The sequence below is a fragment of the Manacus vitellinus genome, unplaced genomic scaffold (genome assembly GCF_001715985.3).
Source record: "Manacus vitellinus isolate BGI_N305 unplaced genomic scaffold, ASM171598v3 scaffold_0_pilon, whole genome shotgun sequence".
NCBI lineage: Eukaryota > Metazoa > Chordata > Aves > Passeriformes > Pipridae > Manacus > Manacus vitellinus.
In genome coordinates, this window is record NW_021938789.1 from 46,487,966 (window position 1) to 46,515,051 (window position 27,086).

Genomic DNA, 27,086 nt, shown 5'->3' on the forward strand with positions numbered 1-27,086 from the left:
GGCTTAAACGCTCTCCTAGGGTAGGGTAGATTCTACCTGCCAGGTGGTTGCAGCAAACCACTCTTCCAAGCACATGGGGCTGATCCAGCCTTCATCTCTGCAACTGCTCTGTTTGCCCTTCCCAGTGCAATGGGAAGCTAAAGATGCAAATGGTATGGCACTGGTATGAATTTTGTCCTAAACAGAGCTGTACCTCCCTTAGCTTTGAAACTGTGGACTGTGCGTCAAAATAAAATGTGGCAAATGGTTATGCAAATGAGGAAGGGAAAATGTGTTATTTCTAAGTGCGAGATCTTGCAAATGGATGTCTGTGGGCTGACAGAGCCCTGCCCTCATGTAGAACTCTGAAAAGCTCTGCAAAAACAGTGCAGGGCATCTCCATTTATTGGCTTACAGGATTAGGACTTATATTAAGGGTAGGGAAAAAAAATGTAGAGCCATCATTTGCCTTACAGAAAGTTACAGTTTGGAAGAGTTTTTCTACAGACAGATTACCACTGCTTCGGAACTAAGTACCCACATGAAGCCAAAAAATTATTGCAGTTCCTTTTTTAAAGGGATATTAGATGTGAATTTAATCAAACCTATCTATTTGCATCAAACAGATCATGATCTATCACTGATCATTACTGAATTCTACTTAAGCGTTTGAACTTCAGACAGGATGCTATGACAGTAAAATTGAGTAGGAAATGACCACAGACAAGTGTGAAGCTGGCTATCCTGTCTTCATCAAGAAGGAAAATAAACCCTAACACATTTTAAGCCTTGAAAAACAAGTTTGGTGATCAGAAAATATTTCTGGTGTTGATAATCTTCACGTGTTGATAATCTTCACATGTTTCTACTGTTTATTTGAACCCTAAAACCTAGCATTTTTAACCTCGTTCATTTGATAGCATGTTTATTTTCCAGCTATGTGGTATGTATCATAAAAGTCATTAAATAATTGATTGGGAATCAACTGGGAAAATAAAAATGAACGAAGCCCCCATCTGACAGCTCTTTCCCCCAGTCCTGACAGAGCAACAAAAAGGGAGAGAGGATCAGAAGCTACCCTCCTCTGAGTAATTTGTTGTTGGTTTACAAGGTAGCATTTGCACTTTTGTGGCTAAAATCCCTCTGATCGCATATGCTGTGGCTTTTCACAGGGTCAGCTGGCAGAAAAGCTTTGCACTTGTGATTTATGACATACGTGACTTACACTGCAGTTTTGTTAATGTTTTAGACCCAGGTTAGGCTGAGTTTCAAATTAAGAGTAACCTTGAGGGAGAGGAATATTTTTGAGATTGATCATCAGATCCTTATATTGCCTTTTTTTTGGTTGTTTTACACTAAAAAAAAAAAAAAAGGTTGTTTTCCACTTTTCAAAATGGGAAAGTTAGTCCGGAGTCTCTGTTGGAGTGCCCTAACATTGGATGGAGAGACACATCTCTTTAGTTCCATCTTGCTCATGGTTTGCCATGAAAAGCAAGCCTCTCCCAACCAACTAGAATTTTATAATGTTTATTCTTTGCTTAGAATACTTAAAGATTAATTTTTTAGCTCACAAGACTATTTTGGGAATATAATTATTAATATTTATTCATTTAATTTTCTTTCTTTAAAACTAACAGCTAATGCTTTAATTTTTAATACTGCTTCTGGTAGACCTAGTCCTAGAGGGAACATAAGGGTGCTCCTGGGAATCTTGTTAAATTTATGGCTGGCCTATCCAGTATGACTCATCAGTCTTCAGAGAAATTAGAGGTCCGTTTTGGTACTCCTTTGTCTGGGGTTTTTTGTCTCCAGGAGGGAGGGAGGGAGGGAGGAGGTGTTTAAACAATTACTAACTCAGTAACTATCTACAGTCTATAACTGAAAAGCTCAGTTCTAAGTGATGGTCAGGCCGTGGTGAATTTGATCCCATATGCAGAAGGAGAGGGGGATATAGTCCAGTCAGGTTTGCTGAACTGCTGGTAAGTGACTGGAGAAAAAACGATGTGTAGATGAAAAGAATCAGCAGGTGTTTTTTTGCTCCAGGCTGCCTTTCTGAGGATGAGCCAGCTCAAAAAAAAACCTAACAAAAACAAAACCCAAACCAACTGAATATTTATATTGAAAACCAAGGTCCTTTTTGGGCATCCAGTTTCATTAAGCACTTATTTATCTGAACTTCTTTTGATGAAGTTTCTTACAACTTTCTGACATCTCCAGAAATTCCCCATAGTTCCTAATGATCAGAAGGGGTTGTGCTGTCAGGAATAATGTTAGAATCATAGTCCAGATGCAGCCATGGACTCAATCCTCCTGTGGCTTGAGGCATCTCATAGTGGCCCAGCTTCAAGGATTGGTGTTTAGAAGGGCCTGTGCCCTTGGAGCGAATCTTCCAAACTGTTCATCCCTTTGAAACCATGAGTCTTGCACATAATCTCTGAAGGTAGTATGGCATCTTTCTGTTGAGTATTTCCTGCCTGGCTGAAGGCAAGGAGGGACTTCAATGCACAGAGTCAATGACAGAAGCTATATGGCTTGGGAATCTTTACTTTGGCATGTCTGTGTGTGCTGGTTTGGCTGGGGTGGAGTTAATTTTCTTCGCAGTAGCTAGTAGCTGATGGGAAGTGGTGAATGAATTCCTTGCTTTGCTTTGCTTGCATGTGCAGCTTTCACTTTACCCGTTAAACTGTCTTTATCTCAACCCAGGAGTTTTCTCACTTTTATCCTTCCCAGGGTAGGTACCCACTAGGGAGGGACTGAGTGAGTGGCTGTGCGGGGCTTTGTTGCCAGCTGGGGTTAATCCAGAACACTGTGAAAATCATGTTGCTGGGTTTGGTTTTCTCTATTGATTGTATCTTCATAGTGTGTCAAAGGTGTCAGGAACCTGAGAGGCTCCTTTTAGATTTATTTTTTTTTGCTTAAGTTTTGGGTCTTAATTAAAAAATAAGATATTGCTCTTAGGAGTTTTTTCCCACCTAGATAAATAGCATTAACATTGACAGAAAGGGATCAAGTTTCACAGGTGAATGACTTTTATGTGATAAATCTCTAGGGAAATCTGAAGGTTTCAAACTTACCTCTCTACAATAAATGCAAAGCAAAGCTACACTATATATATATATGTATATGGTAATCAGTTTCTGTATTCTTAAGCATATATGCTCTGGTTGTGTAAATGAACATATGTGAACTCACATATTTGTTGACGATTTTCTTCAGTGTATCTGCTGCCACGCAGCAGAGGTGAACAGAAACAGATACTGAATTGTTTTCTCACCTTAGAGTTCCTTATATGAAGAAGGACCTTGGTTCTGCACTGGGCAAGGGCAGTTACAGCGTACAGTGACTTGAATGGTGACATGTGATGTGTTATCTGTATGAAAGATAACATTCAGATTTCAGAATCAGGCCCACAGTTCAGCTGTTTCTACAGTGTTCTCTATGGAGTGTTTGCATGCTTTGCAATGATTCCGTAGATGGTCTGCAGATGCTCTTGTGTGACTGCTCAGGGTCACGCAGGTAGAGGTGAGGTGTTCTGGCTTCTTCTCTTCGTGTTGCTCTCAGATTACACTGTCCCTGCACCTCAGGAGGTGTCCGGGACCTCCCATCTCTAGTGCTTCTCAGGATCAGTGCTGCACCAGAGATGTGGTCCTGCTGGTCTCAGACCTGCAGCAAGAATGCAGAGGATGGGGGGGGTTCCTCTTAGGTGGTGGGTTTACGCACTGGGTACAGAGCGGTTTGTGTGCTTACACTCTGTGCTGTTGTGGATTTTGCTGGAGAAGAGAGAATCTAGCAGTGATGGTGGGCTGACAGCTCCCTTTGTATTGAATGGAAATGTTACCTGCCTTAGACAGATGGCAAGGTCAAGTTCTGTACAAAGCAATATTTAAATTACAGGCTGTGGAAATGTGTATTCTGACCTTTCTGTAAACTTTTTTTACTGCTCGCTCTTTTTGTTTTTTATTCTTCATTCACCAGTGTTTAAAAGGAAAAAAAAATTCAGCAGAAGGTCTGAGACTGACATTTCCGAGTGAAACAGAGAGTGCAAAATTTCAGTTTGACCCTGGCACTGCAGGTGCTGAAATATTAATGGCATTAAATGCAGGTGAATCGGAAATGTGTGCGCAGGCCAAAGATTCCTCCAGGCGGTTTTTCTCGAGCTCGCCTGCTCCCTGTGTCGCTGCCATCGGCTGGGCGTCTCCTCTGCTCATCCAAATGAGGAGTGACAGGGGTGATGAGGACGGCAGTTATTGCAATAGCCTTTCTTTGATAGTGAAAGCTGTCCATCTGATTGGATTTAACGGGCAGTGTGGGTTGTTCAGGCAATGCAAAGCCACTGTTGGAAAGCACATCTGAGGAAAAAACATGCACTCTCGCACAATGCCAGCAGCCGCTGCCCAGCCCGATACTGGAGAGGCTTGGGGACATGGGTGACTGTTGAGGTGAATTGGGACCTCAGGCTGGGCTGCATTACCTCACTGGAACCACGCTCCACATGTGATGTTCCTACATTTATTGTTTATGTGTATGTTGTAGCGTGGGCTACCCCAGCATATGCTGCAGTAGTGAGGTAGGGGATCTACCCTCTCTTTCTGGGAATTGCTTGCTTCATTAAACAACTGTAGCCTGAAGTCTAGAAAATGAAATATTTGATGAATATTAAAAAAACACTCTGAGCTGTGTGTCCCAAACAGCTTAGAAGGTGGTAGTGCTACACGGCTGTCAGGCACTAAGCTCCTGTAGCGGCAAGACTTTGGTGGTGTTAGGAGGTGAAATATTTGGAAGCAGGCACTCTCATGGCTGCCAGAACCATTTGAATTGTTAATTTACATCAGTGTCATGCCAGCTTTTTTACAGAACTGGTTAATGAGGTAAAGCAGCTATTTCAATACTGCCACATTAAGGTTACTGGAAAATCTGCTACGAGATAAATGGACTTTAAAAAAATGCAAAATAAAATTTAATGACTAATGATTACCCCTTCTCATTTTTATTCAAACAAAATAAAATTCGAAGAGGGAATTTAAATGATTACCTATGTTCCCAAGGCACAAGTTTCACTCTTTTCACCTTTGAGGACCTGAATAAACCCCATGAATTTATTCTCAAAGTTAGTTCTCTGTCAAGTTTGTTGCCTCATTTTTCTTAAACTTTCTTTCTGCTGTTTTACCCCATCATTCTTCCCTCCCCCAACTGCCAGCACACACCATCTTTGCTCGCTTTCTAGCAAAGCTGCCAAGAAACTGTGCGCAAATTTGATGTCTGCTCGGTCTCTCAGTGACCTTGAAAAAATTACTTTGCATCATTAAAAATTCATAGAAATGAAATTTTTGTGAGGAGACTGGCACATGCAAAATTAGTACTTGTTGAAATGCAGCTGGAGTAATCCAACCTCATGAACTTTCGAAATTGTAATTCTTATGAGAGCTAATTGCAGCCACCTTACAACTTGGATCAAATGTTGCTGTTTGACTTCCTGAAATAATATCACCGTATGCATGATACACCTGTAAGCACGTGCAGTACAAGGGCAGGTAAAATTGATGCATAGCTTCACAGAGACAAAAATGTTTAATGATTGTTAAGCGCTGATACACTGGTAAGTGCTGTAATAGGATGCAATGCCTAAGTGGGATAGTTGGGAAATAAGTAGATTATAATGCTTTGCTGCTGTAGTGGGCTGTGTAGAGCTCTGGGCAACGTGTCTACTATGTGACATTAATTCGCTGTGGTGCTAATTAAGTTCATGTCAGATGTTTCTTCTTGGACTCTTGGAATTTAACAGTCCATATTTTTTCCCCTTGTCTTGGTCGTCTAAGCTGTAAACCTTGGTTGTGCATTTGGGGGGGTGGAGAACCAAACAGCATGTTTGTGTGCCAGCTATGTTCCATGTAGTCTTGCATTCCTGTTATACATGGAGAATGTTTTGCTGGGGGAAAAACATAGTTAAGTGATAACTACTGAAGTACAGCAAAGTGCACTTCACTTTCTTTAGCAGTGTGGCAGGATGGAGGCTTTAACAGATGTCATAGCTGAGGCCCATAAAATGCAATGCTCCTGGCACCTGAGCGGGAGGGATGCTGTCCCCATGACCCGAGCACACCAGGTTGTTCAGCTGTGATGGAGGTAAGCACTTGGGGTTTCCAAGTACTGACCTACATCTTTGTGGCTTGGCTCTCAGTTTTTGCAGTTTGCTCCTCGAAGGCTGCTTGTTAATAGAGGAGAGCTATGCAACGTGTTGGGCATGATCCCAATTTCATTAATACCCACTGGACACTTTCCATCTACCTGCTGGATTTGAGATTTGGGTTCATTGCATCCATGGGAAAAGAAGGGGATACCTTTTATGCTTATGATCCATGGACACCGTTTTATACTGTCATTATTTAAAAATCACAAACTTTTTGGATGATTTCCTGTGGAATTCAATGTCTGTCACCAGAAGTGTGATGTCCCAGGCTCTCAAGCAGAGCTGAGAGAATACAAAGGCTGCAGCTGGCAGCAGCAGTATTTTATTGTAAGTACCTTTTGTTTGCCCAGCTCTGAAACGTGCCTGTGAGCTCAGTGGACATGCTGCATACCAGTTGCAGCTCTGTCATTGAGCATGCCACAGTCCATATTGCTGTCACAACGTAATTAAAAAATCATTGCTCTCAGTATTGTTTGGCACTGTGGCTGAACCAAAGCAGTGAGCAGCTCAGACAGGATGTATCTGAATGAAAAGAAGTTTGACTGCCCAGCGTATTTGCAGCCAAAGTCTGTGAGGATAGCAATATGTGCATAACTTTGGGGAAGAAGCACTCTCCTTTTTGTTTTTCGCTTTGTTCCTGGGCATTTGTTTTCCTGCCTTTGTCATATGGTACCTTGGTTTTTTGAACACATCCTGTTGTCTTCCCTAGTGCCTTGCTGTTGGATGCCATTAGCATATATCTGGGCCACCCCTTGTGCAGACTTGTCCCCAGGTGAAAGCCCTTGTGGTCTGGGATGGAACGAGGCTGCAATTTACTGAGTCCATTATCACCTCCGGACGTGTAGAATGATAATGGAAGTGACAGAGGTGCAGCTGAAAATTGGCTCTTAATATTTTATGTGTTAAAGCTGAGGATTGGAAATCTCACACTGCTCTTCAGGGAAAATGAAGTGTGTGTGTCTTCCCCCACCCTCCCCTCGCCCCTGCCCTCCCATCACGTTCAACCATTGGGCACATTGTCTCTCCTTTTACACCTGCTCATGGTGGAAACACTGTGCTTCAGCAGAGATATTTTAAAAGACAATGGCATAAAATGGTATGAAGAAAGATGAGTTGTCCTGGGTGGTAGTAGGGCACCATCAGGATCACTACTGCAGTGAAATGTTGGAGGATATACATGCAAGACTACTTTACATCTCTCTTTAAGTTAGGGATGAAACAAAAAGACTGCCATGAAGCAGCATCTTAAAATGCTTTCCTTCACATCTTGTAATCTGTGACCTGGGTAGTTTCATCCTCCTGCTCTAATGCTTGCAAATTATGCTCTTTTATCAAGGCAGCTCCCTTCCCCCTCCTCTGCACATACACACTGAACTATTATTCAAGATTACTGTTCATCTATTCATGTGTAATGTGTCATGGATACATAATTTTAAATAGTTTCTTCTTCTAAATGTTTTATGCAAATTGCAAATTAACTTCCTGGCCTTTCACCAAACTCTTTCTGCAGACTTTCTGCATCTTCTTGGTAGTGATTACAAGCGATATTAGATGAAATTGGTTCTTGCAGCTTGGCTTTATTAATTTCTTGTGTTCTTACATCAGTTAAAACACTTAGGACTGGCTGCTGCCATGATTCCTATTGACCCAGAAATTTCTTGAGAGCTCTCTTCTGCTTAGCCTCTTCTGTGCAAATGCTAAGACTGGGAGTAAGAGTACGCTGCTGAAGGGTATTTCCACACATACAAATGGGATTCTGGCTTTCCTTGAGTGCTCTGCATTTTTGAATGAGATATTCAGCAAAGTGTTCATACCAATTGTATCACTTCCCTCACAAGTGAGTCTTGCAGCAAGCAGACTCATGGGTCCTGTGTTGCAAGACACTGGTGCAGTTTAATGCCTCCAGCTGGTCTGTATTGTAATAGGCCCTAAACATAGTCACATTCAGCTCCATAGCATGGGTGCCTTACTCTGTACTGTGCATTGTTTCTGGACTGTCCTACTCATAACTAGAAATGTTTAAATATTAATGGGAACCACCATTTTGTAGTTGCAATTACTGTAGTAAGCTATGAGTTGTGTAGATAATAGGGTAGGCTTGGATTTAGGAAGCCTAGGTGCTAGCCATGGATCTGCAGAGACAATTTCTGTTCATCCAGATGCATGATTTCTCCATGACTTAATTCTTCATTTTTAATGGGAAGTAATCACTTTCTCAGTAGAGTTGTTGTGACATAACTCTTACTAATTTGGAGATTGCTCAACTACGATGCCATTACGACAATGGAAATGCTTAGGAAAAGTCAATATTGCTCACCGCTTTATAAATTGGTAAAATAAAGCCTTGAAAGAACTTCATTGTAAACAAGGCTGAGGCATCATAGCTAATCATGTCTGTATAGCATGATGAACTAATTTAACACAACAGGAAAGTGCCACCCACCCCCACACTCTCCCTGCTTCTCTTCTCTGCAGAGACATGCTGGGATGCAGGGAACACCATTAGCTGTAGCTGGTTGAAACTGGGATGCAAGAGATAGATGTGCCACTTTGAGGAGTGGGGAAATTGCCAGGATAATAAACAACTTCTCTTCAGCAGTTCCCATTTGACTGTTGTCAAATTCATGGAGGTTTTTTTAATTAATAATTACTGCTATTGAAATAAGCAACCCTGAGTGCTGTATGGGTGCACATGAAATACAAAGTCCAACCTTTCCACACTATTTGTATTCTGTCTTTTTGCTTGTTCAGTTTTAAATAAAGAACCAGAGAATCACCCTACTAAGATTTAATTGACTTAACATACAAAATCCTAAAAGCGAGAAGCAAATGTTTCCTCTAATCCCAACAACATTTTATCTGAAAGAGAAGAAAACTACACAAATTCAGATTTCATTACTTAATCACCATGCCTGCCCCCAATTTTATGCCAAGTCTACTGCAAATAGGCAATGAGTTTTACTAACGAAGAAAGCCCTTGTGCAGATGGTCAGAAGGAGCAGCATATTTGTAGGACACTATGGGAAGTCATAAAAATATGAAAGAAGATGCTCCAATAGCCTGAGCAAGGTGAGCAGAGAAGAATGGTATGGGAGTCAAAGTGAAACTGGGCAGCTGGAGTCTTAAGTCCTTTTTAAGGATGTTGGAAAGAGTTGGCAAGTGGAGGAGGAAAAAAATGAGTAAGATTTTTCTCCATATTAGATGAGTAATGTAAGCGAATAATGAATGTTAATGCAATGTTAAATAATAATAATAAGCGAATAATAATGCAATGTTAAAATGTGGTTTGAGCTCCTAAAACTTCAGGCTTTTGGATCTGGGGTTTGGATTTGTAGTTAGTCCTGCTGAAAATGAAATTATGCAGATATTTTGTCTTTTGCAAAATACAGATTTGGAGAAAGAGGTAACTTTTTTTTTATGTTCCCGTATGTTTTTCAACCCTACTGTTTTAGGGTTTTAAAATGTAGTGAGTCATTTCTTGACTACCATTATAAATATTTTTCAGGGTAAAAACGAAACTCAAATTATAAAGTATCCTCATGAACAATTGTAAAAAGTTGAGTTTAGATGTGATCTAATGTGCATGGATTCTGTTAGCTCAAGGTACCAATGCTTAAAATAATGAGGAGTCATATTCTACCATTTCAGCAGCCTGACCTTTTTGAGGATGCTGCTAGGTTGCTCCATACACGAGGAGCTTGGCATAAAGGCACATTCATTTCTGGCGTCCTGTTAAATCCTGGGTCCTGGCTGGAAGCTGTTTCCCAATGCTGTATGAACAGGCAGGCTGTTATGATGGGACTGTATCTCTTCCTTGCTTCAGAAAGGTGGAAAATGGTTAGACTGAGCTCTTTGTATTTCAGGATTTTCTGCTGGCTGATGTTGTCCTTGATGCTTCACAGCTTAGTAATATCCATGGCTTTCCTTGTCACCCACATGCGGTTACCGAGGCAGGGAGAACAGTGGTCAGTTTAATGGCAACAGGACGCTGTGGCAAGAGGAAATAAAGTGCAGATTTTTGATACAATAAAACTCTACCTTCTCTCGCACACCATGGAATGTCTGAGGCATCTTATTTCAATTCCACGTACTTATTAGTCACATCAAGTGTAAATAGGGCTATTCATGCTTCGCTATCTGGTTGGTATTTTCCCCTTTTTCCAGTTGCTTTCAGAGCAAGAAATGAAAAGACCTTTTTTTGGTTAGGGCTTTATTACAGCTGCACAAAGTGTAAAAGGACCAAACTAGGCACCTTTACAAGTTAGAAGTTTCTGATTGATTATGAAGCCATTTAATTAATTTATTTATTTTTAAATTTTGCTGTTTGACGTTAGGTTAATTGCCTAATGTTTGAGAGAGAGGGAATAGAGAGAGAAGTAAAACAAAAGCTCTGATAAGGTGATGGGTGCCTCTGTGAGACCTAGCAACAAAACACGAAAGTTACTAAGATTGGAATGATCTAGGGGACTAATGGGTACCCAAAGTACCCACAACTTACGAATTTTGGCACTGCCAGTGTGTTTCTTTCTACTTGCTATATATAAAAGTTATTCCTTAATTTTTATTGTTCTTTTTTTTCTGGAACTACCTCAGTCAGTGAATTAACAAAGAAAGAAGCATTCCTGTATAATTTAAATAACTAGTACTTCCAGGTTATTTTGCAAATACTTCTGAGTATCATATATCCCCAAATTCAAGGTCAAGGTACAGACTGTTCTCATTTGATGAAGGAAAGAAAGCAATGTTACATATGAAATTCATTCTCATAACAAACAATTTTGAAAATGTTTTGACATGATTTTCCACAAATAAGTCATACCTTTTTAAAAGTGAATACTCCTTAATACATATTAATCTGCTTTTATAATTTGCCTGATGGGAATCAATTACTACTCCTGTTCTGCTCACTGTCCACTGAGGGAAGATATCCTTAGGATTTACAGGTGAAGAAGGATCTGAAAAGTAAAATACTCAATTATCCTCGATTTACATTGTGTAAAGAGATCTATTGATTTAAGGAGAAAATGTGAGAGAGAAATAATTTCATTGTAGCAGTTGGCTTTTCATACATTTCTAAAGCAGATGGCCTAATGGTCTAAGCATCTGGTTTGAAATATCTGCCTTCCCTAGGGCCATCAGCTCAAATTTAGACAAGCTTCATTTATAACTTTATTTTCAAGACAGATCATTTGGGCTGACTCTCTGGTTGGTTACGGGAGGATTTTTGCTCGGGTAACACCACTGATACTGGCTCAAAGGGTTTCATGATTTTTCAAGCTTGACCTTAAAAATAGAAGTTCAGTTGGCTATGTGTCATTCTTTAAGAGGATCCTTGTGCCTCAGAGGGATTTGTCCTGGTGTCATTGTTCAGAATTTCCCTCGTGTCCCTACTGCTGTGCAACAATTCTGGGATGGATGATATTGTTGTGTTTCTTCTGTGCTTTGAGTATTTAACTGAAAATCTTGGAAATTACATCTGAATTTAGACAGAAAGCTTTTGGGTAAGAGCGGGTGTGTTTGGAGTGAATAAAACATAAACTCTTATATATCAAGTAAAACGAGTGTTGCATCCTCGGTGCTAATTGCATGAGATTTTACAAGATAAGGCTTGTTATGTGCCTTGAGTCACACTTATGTCTTGCTTTTCTGTCTGCTGTCTGTCACACAGAGCATTCCCTGAGACACCATCTAGTAAAACCAGGAGGTATATTCTCTTGTGATAAAGAGGCAAATCTGAAACAACAGTAGGAGAATAGGAGGGCAATGGGAGGGCAGGTTCATTTTGTGATCATTGTGTCAAATTGTTTATGCTATCATGTATTCCTCATTGCTGAAATTGTCTAGCAGATTTCCTGCAGATTTTGTATTATGCTGCGCTACAGCTGGTGACCTATATGCTGTCATCTGCACGGGTTTTTTATACTAAGAATTTGAGTACAAATTAATTTTCTTCTCTATTATTTATTGATAGCATGTTTTTAGAAAAGCAAGGGGGGAAAAAAAAGAAGAATAACAGGGAGATTTATAAGTCAAATGATGAGAACAGAATTTAGCCTGCTGTATAGTAATTGAGTGGCAAAACCAATTCCCCCCGTTGAAGAGAGATTAATCAAAAGATTAACCAAACCCACTTGCTAACGGCGGTTCTTAGGACAGTCCAGAATATGTAGTAGGCAAAATTAATCCTTCCAAATTGCTAAGAAACTCAGGGACTTCAAGATTTAAGCCAGAGCAATGCAGTTAGTAAAACATTTCCAATCAGCGTGTCATGTTTGTAATTCCTTTTTGTTTTGCTTTGGAAATATAAAATCACCATCATGTTCATGCCGGGGGTCAAACCTGGACTGTGTCATGTTATATGCCTCAGTTCCTGCACAGGTCATACAGGACTGGGGCTCTGGAGGCTGCTCCAAGTTGTATTGTGTATCAATTCAAAAGAAAATTGGGTGACCACACTTGATTTGAGGAGAAATCCTTTAGCTTGTGTCCCATCGGCATTTTTGCCCACCTCTAGAACAGATCCCAGAGCAGTTGATGTAGGCACTAGGCTGATGGCTTTTAGCAACTTCAGGGTCTGACTACATAAGCAAAGGGATCCTTCATTAGTCAGCTGTATTGATTTTATGTTGCCTTTGTACAATCACAGCCCTACTGCAAAAAAAGGTCTTACTCCACAGTATAGGATGTCACAGAGCTTTGATGGTGTATTCTATATCTCTAGGGATGATCAAGGGCTATAATGAAGAGCATGCCTTATTAAGGAGCATCTATGTGGGTTAACTTAATAGGTGACCTGAGCCATTCTGTAGAAATATTTAGTACAAATAATTTCTGCTGTAATTAGAATTTAAAATAATCTCCTTCTCAAATCTGGTTTCAAATGGGTTTATTGTGATCAAGGAAAAATTTAGAAAGAAATTAAAAATAAACGATGTTGAAAACATATCTGGGAATCCTGCACAATTAATTTAGTAAACAGGTTGGTTTTCCTGAAATGCCTTTCACAGGGCAAGGGAGAAATCTGCAGCAGAAGGACAAAGATCTGTGGAAATTTCACTGCAATGTTCTGTTTTTTACAGGCTCTTGCCTTTGCCAAAGCTCGAAAAAATCACAGTAAACTGTGAATGAGGCAGCAGCTTTGTCTTTTTCTGTTATTTTTTTTATTTTTTGTCTTCATGACTGACATACTCAGTGCTTCACTTTCCAAACTGTCACCTTCCCTCCTCAAACTGCTTTCAAATCCCGTGGAGCTCCTGCAAGGGAGCAACCTGTCAGTTGTGCCCATCAGCTTCTGACACATCAGTGTCCTCAAGGACCTGGAAGAAGAGTTAATCCCTCCTGCTTTTGCCCCACTTTTCTTTCTCTCAGATTTTCTCAGTCCAAATTTTACTGGAAGTTGTGTTTTTTTCCATAATCAGGGATCAAGCAGGAACCTGAGTTCCATGATCCTTCCACCCCAGCTGCTTTGCTCCTATACCTGGGCTTTAGTCTTGTAACTGTCCTGCCATATTTTTGGAAATGAACACTTGTGCTCCAGGGCCTTCCTACACTGGGACCTGGTGTGTCAGGGAGGACATCTGACACCTTCCTGGAGAGAGGGCTCTACCCAACACTGGCTGGAGACTGCAGCAGTCAGAGGGGCCAAAGAGAGTCTTGAAAACCTCTCCTGATCTGGAGCAGGCAAGGCTAGGAGATACCATGACACATGGGGGTACAGATAAGGTTTCCTTTGCTGCGAGAATCAGTATGTTTCCTAACTGTCAAGTGCTGGGGTCCAGAAAGCTGTGGTTCTCCTTAGAGCTGTGAAATGCAGTATAAGTTTTTTCTTACCTTTAAGAAGTTCTCTGGAGGCCTAGGTAAGCTGGCAAATGTCCTGAGTTTACCATTCCCTTCCCTCTTACTGAATTTTTTTGTTCCACACTATCAAGTTTCTCTGAGCACACAGAAAATTATTGTTAAAGTATGGGATGATTAAAACCAGATAGCAGAACAATAGGATCCTGTTGACTTTCTTAAGAGTTTTCTTCAGAGGATAATCTAGTAACTCAGTATTTTGCTGTTCCTCACTCTTTTTGCCATTTTAGAGACCTTTAAAAATGTACTTCTTTTCTGCAAAAATGGATTCATCCTTGTTGATTAGCTACTTTTCTTTCTAGGTGATGGCCAAATATAAAATACTTAAAGCTCTGGTGGGGCATCACAACTACCACTGTTGATTCTTCATCAGATATTCTGTGACTTCTTATCATATGTTCTGCATGGGGTTAAATGAGTTCCTATGTTACATATTTTTGCTGATGAAAATTATCAACTTTTTTTCAGCACTGGTCCCTTCAGTATTTTGAGTGAGGCAAAAAAAAAAAAAAAGAAAAAACAAACTAAACCAATATTTCTTGGGTAGTTAAAAACTAAACTGCAGCAGACATGGTCCCATTGCTTTGCCTGGCAGGGCACTGGAACACTGCTGGAATTTTGGGGCTGGCACTGTTGTAATTTCTGTGCAGTTTCCTTTTGACATACTGCAGTTTTGAGCTTCTGAGGTCCCCTGAGGCTTTATGTGGATTGAGAGAGCCTTAGTTAAGCTTGATTTGATGCAGCACTCTTGGATCCAAGACAAAGCAAAGCTTTTGTATTTCCTGAAGAGCACATTATCCTCAGAGCACTTAATTTGTACCCTCTACTTCTACTAGTAAAAGAAACAGTGCTGCTCTGCCCTCCACGGGGTAGTATCAGGTGTTTATTCCCTTCTGCCTCCCCTGTACATCTGTTTAAACCATAGTTATTTACCTGTATTTGCCTGCAGATCTTGACAAGGATTCTTGTATAAATAAGGTGATAAAAAAGAGGCACAGGAGGATATTTTGCTTTGAGCCTGGTGCACATCTGGAGGCCTTTTTTGTCCCTTTTGTACCTGTGCAAAAGGGTACCTCAGAAAGCAAGGGAAAGAAAATATGTGTTAGTAAATATGTGATAACGCTTTACAAATAAGGCAAGTGGGAGAAGAGTAAGAAAAATACTATACACAAATACTATGATAGAGGTAGAAAGTCTTGGAGCTGAGTTGGCAATGTATGGAAAACCTAATCCCCATGAGATTTTCCCAGGCCTAATCTGATGGTGTGTTTTCACTGCTGAGTGTTACAGTATTTATTCTCATCCTTGGTCACAACTCATGCAGCAGATCCAAGTATGGGATGGCATAATACTCCCGAGGTTCTCACTCTATCTCTCAGCTCATAAATATCTCTCTGATGCAGAAGCCCCTTGCAGTAGTGCCAGGGGAGTGGAACCATAGCTGCCCTGATCACATGCAGGCCAATGTGCTCATGGACCATCTCATGCTGTAGTGTTTGACCAAACAGAATATGGTCACAAGTGTTTTATATGGCAACAAACACCCTCCTACCCAGCCCACACACATGCTGGAGACTCACCTGTGTTGTGCAGGTGTGGAACTATCCCAGTTTCCCCAAGATCAGTGGGCAAACTGCTGATGAGCAGCAAAACATATGAGATGAGAAACTGCTCCATGATGTCGGGTGTTACGTGGCTCTTACTTGCACGGGCCATGGTTTGGGATAAAAGTAAGCAGGGTGAGATCCAGCATCCAAGAATGCCATGAGGCAGGGAATAATGATACAGAGATGAGACAGTAGTTTAGGAGCATTTTTTCTGCACCCAGGTGGTCTTTGCTTGGAGCTTTAAAATTCACCTCCTTTTATTCTTAATTTGCATCCCCAGATTATTTTGTTAGGAATCAGTAGTAACCTAATTTCTTGCAGTTTTGCCTGGAAAGTCAAAGACTAGAACATTCTGCAGCCTGCAGAAGGTAGAACAGATCTTTGATTACCTGCTGTGTGCAGGGATCGGGTGATAAAGGTTAGGTTCAGAGAGGTGTCTTGTGGAACCAATATCATGCATGTGATCCTCCTGAGATTTCGTGAAAAGACATGACGTACACCAGTGCGGGGCCACAGATACTGCACAATAGAAGCACATAGGAAGTATGTAAAAATCATTAGACATAGATGCTCTTTCATGTCTAGAAATCCAGGAGAGCAAAGCCACACGTCCAGGCAAGGAGATGAGAAAGTGACAAAGTGTGCAAGCCTTGCATTAATCCTTGCTAGCCAGTTCTTGCACTCTCCCTTGCTGCATCTGTGTGCAATACCCAGAACAAGGGGAGCTCCATTTTGACTGTCTTATCTGGGCTCTGAATAATGCAAGCTATCAGTACGAAAAATTAAAAACCATTCTGGGGTCTTTTTAGGTAATCTATGTAAACCTGTCTAGGTAGTGAGTGTTTGCTATGTCTGTTACCCTCTCATATTTTTTGAGCTGCGTTTCTGTTACTTTACATGTCCAAGATACTTCTTTTCTAAAACTGGAGGGAGAAGTGGCACTGCCTAGCAAGATAAATCTAATTTCCCTGCAGTGCTAAAAAAAATGGTGAAGAGGTGGTCTCTGAGTAGAAGAGGGCAAATACATTAAATGCATTTTCCATACAGCAGAACTCCTTTATTGGTTTGGGATTTTGTTTATTTTTGTTTTTTTTTTTTTTTATTTGTAGTTTGGTTTGTTTTGGTTTCAGGGAGTGAATAAGATCTGCACACTTTATTAATAGTCAGGAGCATGAGTGAGCTGGATTTTACCCACAGCCCTGCTGTTATCTCTAATGCAAAAATAAACTACAGCTAAATTGAGGAATTAATCACATTAAATTATTGGTCCTCGATAAGGAAAATGTCACTCTGTTTTTATTTCTTTTGAGCCAGAAAAACAATTTAGCTGAGTTCCTCTGGTTGTACAGTTTGCTTCTCTTTTGGCATCCTACAGCATTAGATCTTATCATTGCTGCTGCATTAGTGTGTCTAAGCAGCATTATGTTGATCATATCCGCCTTCAACTCTACTGCTAAATGAATGGGGACAGAAATGCTAATTACACCTTTACTATGGGGGAAGGTTTCCTGTTATTCACTCTACCCACTGCAAAAGAAATGCACTCCGAGACCCACAAGCCTTGGCAGTTTTGTTTTTCCCTGTAGAGTTTGGGGGTTCCATGAAAGGTAGATTTTGGGAGGGTTTGGCATTCAGACATCTCTGGGATCTGGACCTGTGGACAGAGGCAGCGTCAGCTTTTTTCCAAAAGATGCAGATTCCTTTTATTATATAACATCCCAAAAACTGGGAAGGGCCTAGGTTGCAGATCTGATTTGTAATGTTGCTTAGTCTGCTAACTGCCTTACACAGGCCTGGGAGTATTGCTAAACTGTGGACTGCCAATACCTGTGCTTCAGGAAAGCATGGAGGTGGTGGGAACAGAGGCGACTCACTGATTTTAGTAAAAGGAGGTGAAGGAAACAGCTGGATCTGGTACTAGAAACTTTTGGAGGCAGGACGGAATGCAGTCTAACAAATCATGCAAGTAGAGGGAGGCTCCAAACTTCAAGCCACATCGTTTATGGGGCATTGATAGGTTTGCTGTATGTGCAGACCCGCTTGGCACTATAAATGTTATAAAACATAGTCATAAAAAATAACAAGTATGTCTGAGGAAACCATGACCTGATTATAAAAAAGCATTCTAGTTTCACTGAATGAACTGTTTCCTGAAAGTGATTAACTCAGATGGAGTAATAAATGAAGTAATAAATATCTGCATTTGATCCTCTGGGTTTAGTCCATGAGACAAGATTTATGACTGGAACCATTAACTCTTGTACTAACAAAATGCTGCTCATCTCTCATCTGCATTTTATAAATTTGGAAGGTTTGTATTCAGACAGGTACATCTTCGCTTTCAGTTGAAGTAGGGAAAACTTTTGAGAATATTTTGCAGTAAAATTATGCAAGATAAGGTCCCAAAGCAGTGTCTTCTAGTGTATGCAGCATTTTGCTGGTTATTCTGAAATTAAGCTGTGGTTTGACTGAAACCTAAAAAACCCAAGGAAATCCATTTAAAGCTTCAGTCAGATTTGAATTCATGCTGCTGTTTCCAAACAGAATCATATGACTTGGAAGGTACCCACAAGAATCATCAAATCCAACTACTGGCTCTGCACAGGGCAACCCCAAAAATTACACCATGTCCTTGAGAGTATTGTCCAGATGCTACTTGAACTCTGTCAGACTTGGTGCTGTGACTACTTCCCTGGGAAGCCTGTTCCAGTGCCCAACCACCCTCTGGATAAAGAACCTTTTGCTAATATTTAACCTACACCTCCACAGCTTCATGCCATTTCCTCAAGTCCTGTCACTGATCAACAGAGAAAAGAGATCACTGCTTGTCCCTTTGCTTCCCTTTGTGAAGATGTTGAAGACTGTAATGAGGTCTCCCCTCAATCTCCTCTTCTCCAGGCTGACCTGATCTGTTCTTTGTGTGGTTTCTCCTCTAGGCCCTTCACCATCTTCATAGCCCTTTTCTGTATGCTTTCTAAAAGCTTTGTATCTGCCTTGTATTGTGGTACCCTGTTTAAGGTGAGGCCGCACCAGTGCAGAGCAGAGCAAGACAATCCCCTCCCTCAACTGGCTGGTGATGCTTTGCCTGATGCCTCCCAGGACATGGGTTGGCCCTCCTGGCTGCCAAGGCACGGCTGACTCATATTCAACTTGCCTTGGACCAGGACCCCCAGGGGCCTTTTCATGTTGCTGCTTTCCAGCATCTCGCTCCCCAGTCTGTATGAACATCCAGGGTTGCCCCATCCCAGGTGCAGAATCCAGCACTTGCCCAGTCCTCTAATTTACTGAGGTCTCTCTGCAGGGCCTTCCTGCTTTCAGGGGAGTCAACAACTTTTCCACAGTTTCCTTCACCTCTTTCCTCTAAAAGTAGTGATTTTCCTCTGTTTCTGGCTGCCAAATGATCTGCAATATTGGCTGACAGTGACAGCATCATAGCTAATAAGCTCAAGTGAAATCTTTGTTTCTTCCTTAAGTTGTTTGAAAATGGATTTTTACCTTATAGGATTAGTAAAAAAAACCCTACTAAATAAAAGTTTTGCAGACAAGCTAGAAGCAATATCCCACTTAATTTTGATTGAATTGAATTAATGCAGAAGAGCCCTGCTGTCTCTGTATTATATAATCAATAATATATGTCTGTGTATCATATACTTTGTCAGTGGTCAAAAGTAAGGACTAAGTTCTGTGTGTGTATGTATGCACACACAACACACACATATATATGTGTAGTGAAAAATACCCACTGCTTCAAGTGAGTGTAAGTGCCTATATTCAGATTGCTACTTCTAACACTAATGGGGAAATAAGTTCCTTTACAGTGTGCTTTCAGGCTCTAATATAAGTGTTACTATCCACAACATTCAAGGTCCCATAACATCAGCGAGAGCTTAATTATAAAATATTACTCCATAACAAGGGCATGCAATGTTTTGTTATTATAAATATTAAAGCTGCTCCAATTACAGGTTTCCCTGTAGCTGCTTTGGAGAGCACATACCTCTCTGCCTCCTTTCAACAAGCAGGGAAAGGTGTAATCCATGTTATGGGCTGATCCTGAGCATGGTCTGCTTTACTGGCTGAATAGTCCATTGATATTAAAGAAAGTCTTCGGAAGATAAGATCTTGGCATCCTGTGGCCAGCTAGGATTTCACCTAGGCTGCATAAATTAAAGCAGGTATGTAATTTTTTGCAGATATTTGACCTTAAGACCAAACATTGCCCTGAGGTAGGGCCCTTTTAAAGTCATTAATAGAAAAACGGAGCTATGCAACTAAACATCTGAAGAAGTAAGATTTCTTTATTGGGTTTTTTGGGGGTTTTTTTAGAGTTGGTGAGGTGGCAAGCTGTGAAGCTTTGGTTTGGTATGAGTATTGGTAAGGTGATTAGTAAGGTGCACAGAACTTTCCCCGCTTCTTATTTGATGATTTCTGTTGGTCAGTTCTAAGTTGAAATGTTAAAGGGGTGTGTGCAGCCAGGCACTCTGTAGTTTAGCACCCACATTCTCAGGCTCATGTGCAGTAATGCTGCCTGCAATCTGTTCCCAACCAGCCCTGTGGACTTTGCTGTGGCTGGAACTGACTTGTGTCACCGGGGTTAATAGCATTGATGGAAACAACGTTTGAGCTAATGATGGGGTGTGCTGAACTTCAGGAACTTCTTGGAGCTGCCCATGGGAGGCAGTAATATTGTCAGAATTTAGTTTGCTTCTGGACTGACACAAATTTTGTGCTCAGGTGGGGCGTGGTGCCCTGCAGACCAAATCACCTCAGGCTTGTCAGAGGAGGAGGCGGGCAAAGATGGTAAGACAGGTAGCGCCTAAATTGCAGGCATTCGCAAGCTGATGGTGGATGTAGCTGGGAGCTATTACCTACCGTTCTCAGGAATGCTTTTGGAAATGAAACTTCTGCTTTGCCGCTCAGAATACTCTTGTGTCAAAGTTTCTGTCAGGCTGTAATGCTGCTCTGGTTTTGTGATGCTGTCCTCTTCTTCTGTGCAGTGTTGGGTGCATGAGCTGCCCTTGCGCTTTGTGTGTGGAACCCTGTCTGACCTTGGGGATGTGTCACCCAGGGTGACTGTACATGTGTAAACTGAAGAGGCCATGCTGTTTTGTGCCCAGATGCTCTCATGGGTACCTTAGCATGCTTTTGCTCTTGATCAGTTGTCAATTTTATACAATGGTAAAAGCACTCAAATGCTCCTTTGTATCTAGTAGATCTGGAAGGAGTAAATTATCTGAGTACAACCAAAGCTAAAGTGAAAAATAGATGCCTCTCCTCTTTGGAGGTATTTCTGGGGAGCCAGGTGTCTTTCATCTGCTGCAGTATCCAAATGCCTGGCTTCATATACTGGAATACTGTACAAACATGGGGTGGGTAGTGACCATGCAGAGTGCTGGACACCAGGCAAGTGAGATATCTGGACTCCACCAACTGTCATAGGAGCAGAAATGCAGAATACGTCGTTCTGCATCACTGCAGTTTGCTGGTGGCATAACTTCACAGAACTTAACCTCTGACCCTGCTTGCAGGAGCTCCTCTGATCATCCCACTCCCTTGCCTGTCCAGAATCAGGGACTGGGAAAGACATGAGCAGGCAGGACTCTTCTGGGCCATGGGTCTGGCCCATGACTTCCTTTGTCTGTGCGCTTGAGCAACCCATTTCTTCCCCTTCGGTTTGATCTTTCAAGCCCTTGCACAGGAGAATATTCATTTTTTATTTTATTCTTCTGACTCTAATCACCATGACTGTTTACATCAGTTATGTTTACAAGATCAGGCTCTCTGATTTGTAAAGCTGTGTGTAGTTCATCTCTGTTGGTAAACTTCTTTTACTTGCAGCTTTACCGAAGAGAAAATGGTCAGAAAATGTATTACTAGCTCGGAGACTCACAAACCTACCAGTTAATGATGGTTGGAAGGATTTCTCTATTTTTATGTAGAATGAAGATCGATCAATGTTTAATAAAGATCCATTTTTTTAGCTAATATGGATTTTGAGATATAGGATTGCTAAATTACCTACAAAGATGAGTTTTAGTACAGAAAAAGAAAAAGCTCACATATAAAATTTTAGCCCCAGGAATTTTATGTTTTAATCAGTTTGCTTAGTAAAATACAATAAGGCTGTTGCAGTTATGAACAAGATTCTTTTCAGAAATATGACGCTTGCATCTGTCTCATTTATTAATGTGAATCACAAAAATAAATGGCAAATACAAAGCATTCAGCCAAAGTTGTGTTAACTCCCAAGATGGCTTTCTTGTTCTGTTGCCTCACTAACCTAAGTTTAAAGTGACAGCACTGCAGATCTGATGTCTCTGTACTGAATTTTTAAATAATCCTTAGAAGAAAGAAAAATCAGGCATCTAACCAATTAAGACTAGGGATTTGGATTCAGAGTTACAGACACTTCAAAGAAAGCTGAGTTTGCCCAAAAAGACATTTTCCCATGTCACTTCTAGTTCAGATGTGAACTGTGAGATGTATTTGGGAAAAAAAGAAAGGCTGTTTATTTCATATTTAAAAGCCATCCAAACAAGCTTGTGGTTGTAACAATGACCGTCATGTTTAAAAAGTAGTTGTATATATTATAACATAATAAGATAATAAATAATGCATGTCTGTCTGTATCTGTCTATCCACCCATCCATCCATCTAGCCATCCATCCATGTAAATCCATTCCTCTTAACTGTGAAGTTCCAAATAGCAAAAAATGCCCATTGTCCCTGATATACTCCATTTTTTCCTAATAATGATTCTGAACCTAAGCCTCAGATATTAGGAACTCTTATTTCAATCAGGCTTGCTTACGAATCTGAATTTTCTATGTAACAGAGTGCGACCAAAATGCAGATGCCCCCTTGCATTTAGCAATGACTTTTTGTACTTGGCCTTTCTTTTTGGCAGGAAGAAGTCTGTTGATAAACCATTATTGGCATTTATAATTTGTTACACTTTGCTGGCATGCACTCTGCATCATATAATGTGGGAGCATGTCAGGCTTCACTTGTGTCCAGGCAGTATTTGGGATTATCTAGAAGAGGGCCAGGACCGTCCTCCTGAACAGAAAATGCATACGGTGACACAGCCCTGCTTAAGTAAGTGGTTGGTCTCTGTGTGAATCCAAGGACTGGGACTGCTTGAGTCCAAATCCCCACATTGTCTCCAAGGGCTACAGTCAGCTAAATGGTGTGTTCTGTTCTCTGCTAGTGGCAGATAAAGTCCCTACCGCCCTTGGAGGAGGCTTGGAGAGCTGTTTGGGGTTTGAGGGGCAGACCAGGGAGCACGCTTCCCTCACGGGGAGCATTGCTGCTTTGCATCAAGGTGGCTGCTACCAGCCACAGGCTGCATAGACTCCAGGAATGCCAGTTTTAATAACTGAAAACGTGGCTGCCCTGCACAATTCAGATCTTTACAACCTCCTGTGAAAACTTCCCGATTCGTTTTGCTACTGGTGAAATACCTGTGCCTGCGGGCAGGTGCTGGCTGCCTGCTGATCCTGGCAGCTGGAAATGGCCATTTCCCTGTCAGGCATGGTGATGGCTGGAGTGGCCCAGGGACTGTGGAAACTCATCCCTGTGGTGCCCGGCAAGGGGACAAGTCTGCCGGGATGCTGTGGGACAGTCTGGTGCTGGCAGCCCCCAGGCCCTGGGAATGGGCACCCCAACAAAGACCCAATGCCAGGATTTTATGCTGCAGGCTTTTCTCATTCATGCAGGATGCAGATGATTAAATAATCTGTCTAAACTTTGTTGTCACAGTGGGACACCCCTGAGGGAGAGTTGTGAGGAGGCAGGGCAGGCCACTCTCAGCATATTTGTCTTGTCCCACAGGAGCCTGGAAACTGCTCTGTGGGAGTCACAGCAGTATCTGATACATGGCAGGAGCGCTTCCCATAGAGGAGGGAATGGAAAAGGCAGGGGTGAGATTGTGTGGTGGTGTGGAGACAATGAGAGAAATACTTGGCATGGTAGGATGCCAGGGAGACCAGCGCTGCAGAGCAGTGGTGTTCACACTAGTAACCATAACTCTTTTTGGCTGCCTTTGCATTCCTATTATGAATTATTTTAATTTCTTCTGTGGATTTATTAAGCCCTTTATTTATTAACCTGGTGGTTTAGCACTTACTTACCAAGTTAAACCAAGCAGTTAATTACCTGTGCTTGCCTGGCTGCAATGGACAAAACAACAGAACTGCTGTTGCTGTGAAATTAAAGTCAGGACAGAAATAAAGAAGATAGGAAGGCTTTTATTGTATTTTCTGCCTTAACCTTCTGCTAGATCTCCCTGGAGAGAGTAATTTGTGTGGGAAGTCCTTCTGAAGAAGTCCTCTGCTGTCTCTAGGGCTTTAAAGCTAAGGACCCTCCCAGCTGATGGATAAGCATTGGTTTTCTTCCTGCTGGAACCCATGTACTCAACTGCTTTTTGCCACAGCTCCTAATATTGTCATAAAAATGCACCTTCTCCTCAGAAAAGGCTGATCCAGCCTGAAAACTTTCTCCATATATTTTTTCTGGCTCCTCTATTTCTTCTGTAATGGAGTTGCACTGGGGCTGCATTTCTCTTGGTGATTTGCAGATAGGTCAGGTATTAATTGGGCCTGCTGGAATTTTGTGTTTGGTTCCACAGTTGTCCTTTCTCCATGAACCCCATTAAAGTTTTTATGCTACAATTTGGGCTAAGAAATTCTATTTTATGAATTTTATAGTCCTCACGGTATCACAGTGAATAGCAGATTGGATTATACAAATGAAGACAGTTTTACTGAGAGCCTGTTAAAGCCTCTATGCTAATTTTATAACTTAGTTTATAAAGTGCTTCTGCTGAAATCAAATTGATTGTAAGCAAAGAGGCAGAGCCTTTTTGGTCTTTTGATACATTACTTCTTGGTAGAATCAACACAGTTGTGGGATTCAGTTGAGAGTGTCAGATAGTGGTGGGTTCCTAGCATTTGGTCATTTATGATCCCCATACGTTTTCTGTGCAAACATTTTCTCTTTTCTGATGCTTGTTTTTGCTGACCCTCTCTAGTCAGGAGACCTGGTTCCTTTATTAATCTGTAAATCAGAGACATTTATTTGGCTTCTGCAATTTCAGTATGGGTTTGGTCATGTTCCAGTGGAAAAAATGTTGCTTTGACCAACCACTGTGATGTCTGTTTTTCCAGGCAGGAGACAGAAGAGAGAGCAGAGATAAGATACAGTCAAACAGAGGATGCCTTTTCTAATTACAAATGGCCCATTCTATTCTCCTGTGGGCAAAAGGCCAAATGTAATATGTTACAGAATAAAACAACATAACCTTATATACGTATACTTAATATTGGGAAAAAAACCCTTGAACTTACAGTGTTTTAAATAGAAGGAATGTGCATGTTTCTTTGGAATAAACCAGCGGTTTGCGAAAGGGAGAATTTTCTTTTATCTTTTTGACTAACTATGGACTCACGGTGCAGTTACAATGCTGTTTACATTCACAACCATACTCAGATCTATTCATAATGAAGGCAGATGAAGGCAGGCTCCTCTAATGGCTGGAAAGAGTCCAGAGTATGTCAGGAATTTCTGAGACTCTTTTTAGGGTGCACTGCAGCTAATTAAATCCAAGGGGAAAAAAAAAGTTGTAGGAGTGCAAATACAGATTGCAGAACTAACCTTAAGAGTCCTTACCATTCCTAAGCTGTCTTCACTCAAATCTAATTTTTAGGGGGAATAACTGCATTTATTTACATTTCTTAAGTACATCTCACAATCCCAGTAGGATGGACACCACCTTCCTCCTTTTCCTTCCAGCTTTATGCTCCACATTGGTACCTGAAAATGTTTCTTTTCTCTTCCACATGTAGGCATCTGTGTGTGTGTCTTGTTTTCTCTTTATTTGAAGATGTCTGGGAGTCTGGGCACACCACTGAGAGTGGTGTGCAAACAAAGTACAACTGGAGGTGTTCATATAGGTTAGGCTTAAGGCATGGAAAGACTTAATCTCTTCCTGAGGGCAGCACTGAAAATCATCAGGCTCTTGCCAGACTCAAATAAAATGCAAAGAACAGCTCAGGGGGAGTTGAACATCAGTGTGCAGGGATGCAGGGCAAGATAAGGCTGGGCTACTCCATAGAATGTGTTGTCCCTGGGGCTCCCTGAAAGCGAGGTTTGGGGGAACAGATAGGGTGCAGCTATCCACGAACCAGGGCAGCTGGGCAGTTACTGTCAGGGCCTCCATCTCCTGGGAAAAACTTGCTCATCTCCCAGCTACCGCCACTTCAGTGAGGCTGCCTTAAATAAACAGAGCAAGGGGGATCAGAGCTTTTAGCTGTTTTTTTCAGAAGCCATTACAAGGAACTGATAGGGCAGCTGGTGAAAGGGAGAGCTGGTTTGGAGCTAAAGATCCATGTGTTAAGACTGGCTGCATAAGAGATGGCTTCATGGCAGAGAGATACTGGAGCAGACTTGTGGCAGGGGGAAGAATTGCTGGGCTTTCCCGCTTGACCTCTGCTGGGAGTATATGAGCTTCAGGGGCTGACAAAGAGCTTTGCAGAGAAACTGTCTGCCCTCCTGATGCTCACAGGTCTATGCCAAGGCTCAGAGGCCAGTGGCTGCTGTCTCCTCTGGGCCCCTCTGTTTATTTGCCTTTAGAGAGCCTTTGAAATCCTGCTGTATGAAGTCTTGTGTAAATATATTTTTTTAAACCCCTACAGTTTAATGTGAATAAAAAAAAGACTTCTGTGTTCCTGCATTTGCTGAGCTTGTTTCCCACTGAGGAATATGAAGTTGTTTTAAATAACTAGTAAAGTGGCTTTAGAACTTGAGGAGGAACTGCAGAAGTATGGATGCAGACCTTGAATTTGTAATTCTTCAGATGTGATCCTGTGGACTGGCTACAGGAATATGTTTTGGAGTATTTGAGGTAAAGCATACAGGCTGCAGGCCTAGGCTCTGTTGTGCTTAATAGTGCCAAAGGTTTTCTATATGAACAGATAAATGCACATAACAAATATTGCGGCAGTAAAAAACTCACAAGATCCCCAGGAACCTCAGTGAAAAGCTGCAGAGCAGCTTTTTTCCATCTATGCTGGTGCAAAGCTTTGTTTCGAGATCAGACCTCGGTTCTAAATTGCCAATCTGCAGAGCTGAAAATGTAAGAGCAGCATGAGCAACTGGATGAGTGACATGACTGAATGATGACTTCATTCAGTGTTCTCAGTTCAAAAGTGGTCTTTTTTCAATCTACTAATTTTTTTTTCTTCTTTGCAAGTCAGTTACTATTAAGTTTCCAAATATTTTCTGCCCTTATATGTGTATGTACATCTATACATTTGTGTGGGACGTACAATTAAGTAGACTTATTTAATGATTTTTCTCTTATGGAGCCATTTGGGCTATATTTCTTGGTGAAAACATGGATGTTGGGAAGACGCCAGTTTGTCATGTCCCACTAATAACTGGAGCAGCTGCCCTCTAAA

At 41.4% G+C, this 27,086-nt stretch overlaps 1 protein-coding gene across 1 annotated transcript in view; it reads left to right on the forward strand.

The window, feature by feature from the left end:
- The first annotated feature begins 6,096 nt into the window (after positions 1 to 6,096).
- UNC5C (unc-5 netrin receptor C) overlaps positions 6,097 to 27,086 on the forward strand; it is a 176,538-nt gene continuing 155,548 nt past the window's right edge. The window contains exon 1 of the mRNA XM_018073520.1: positions 6,097 to 6,102. Within this exon, the coding sequence (XP_017929009.1) occupies positions 6,097 to 6,102 (6 nt within the window). The remainder of the gene's footprint in view (positions 6,103 to 27,086) is intronic.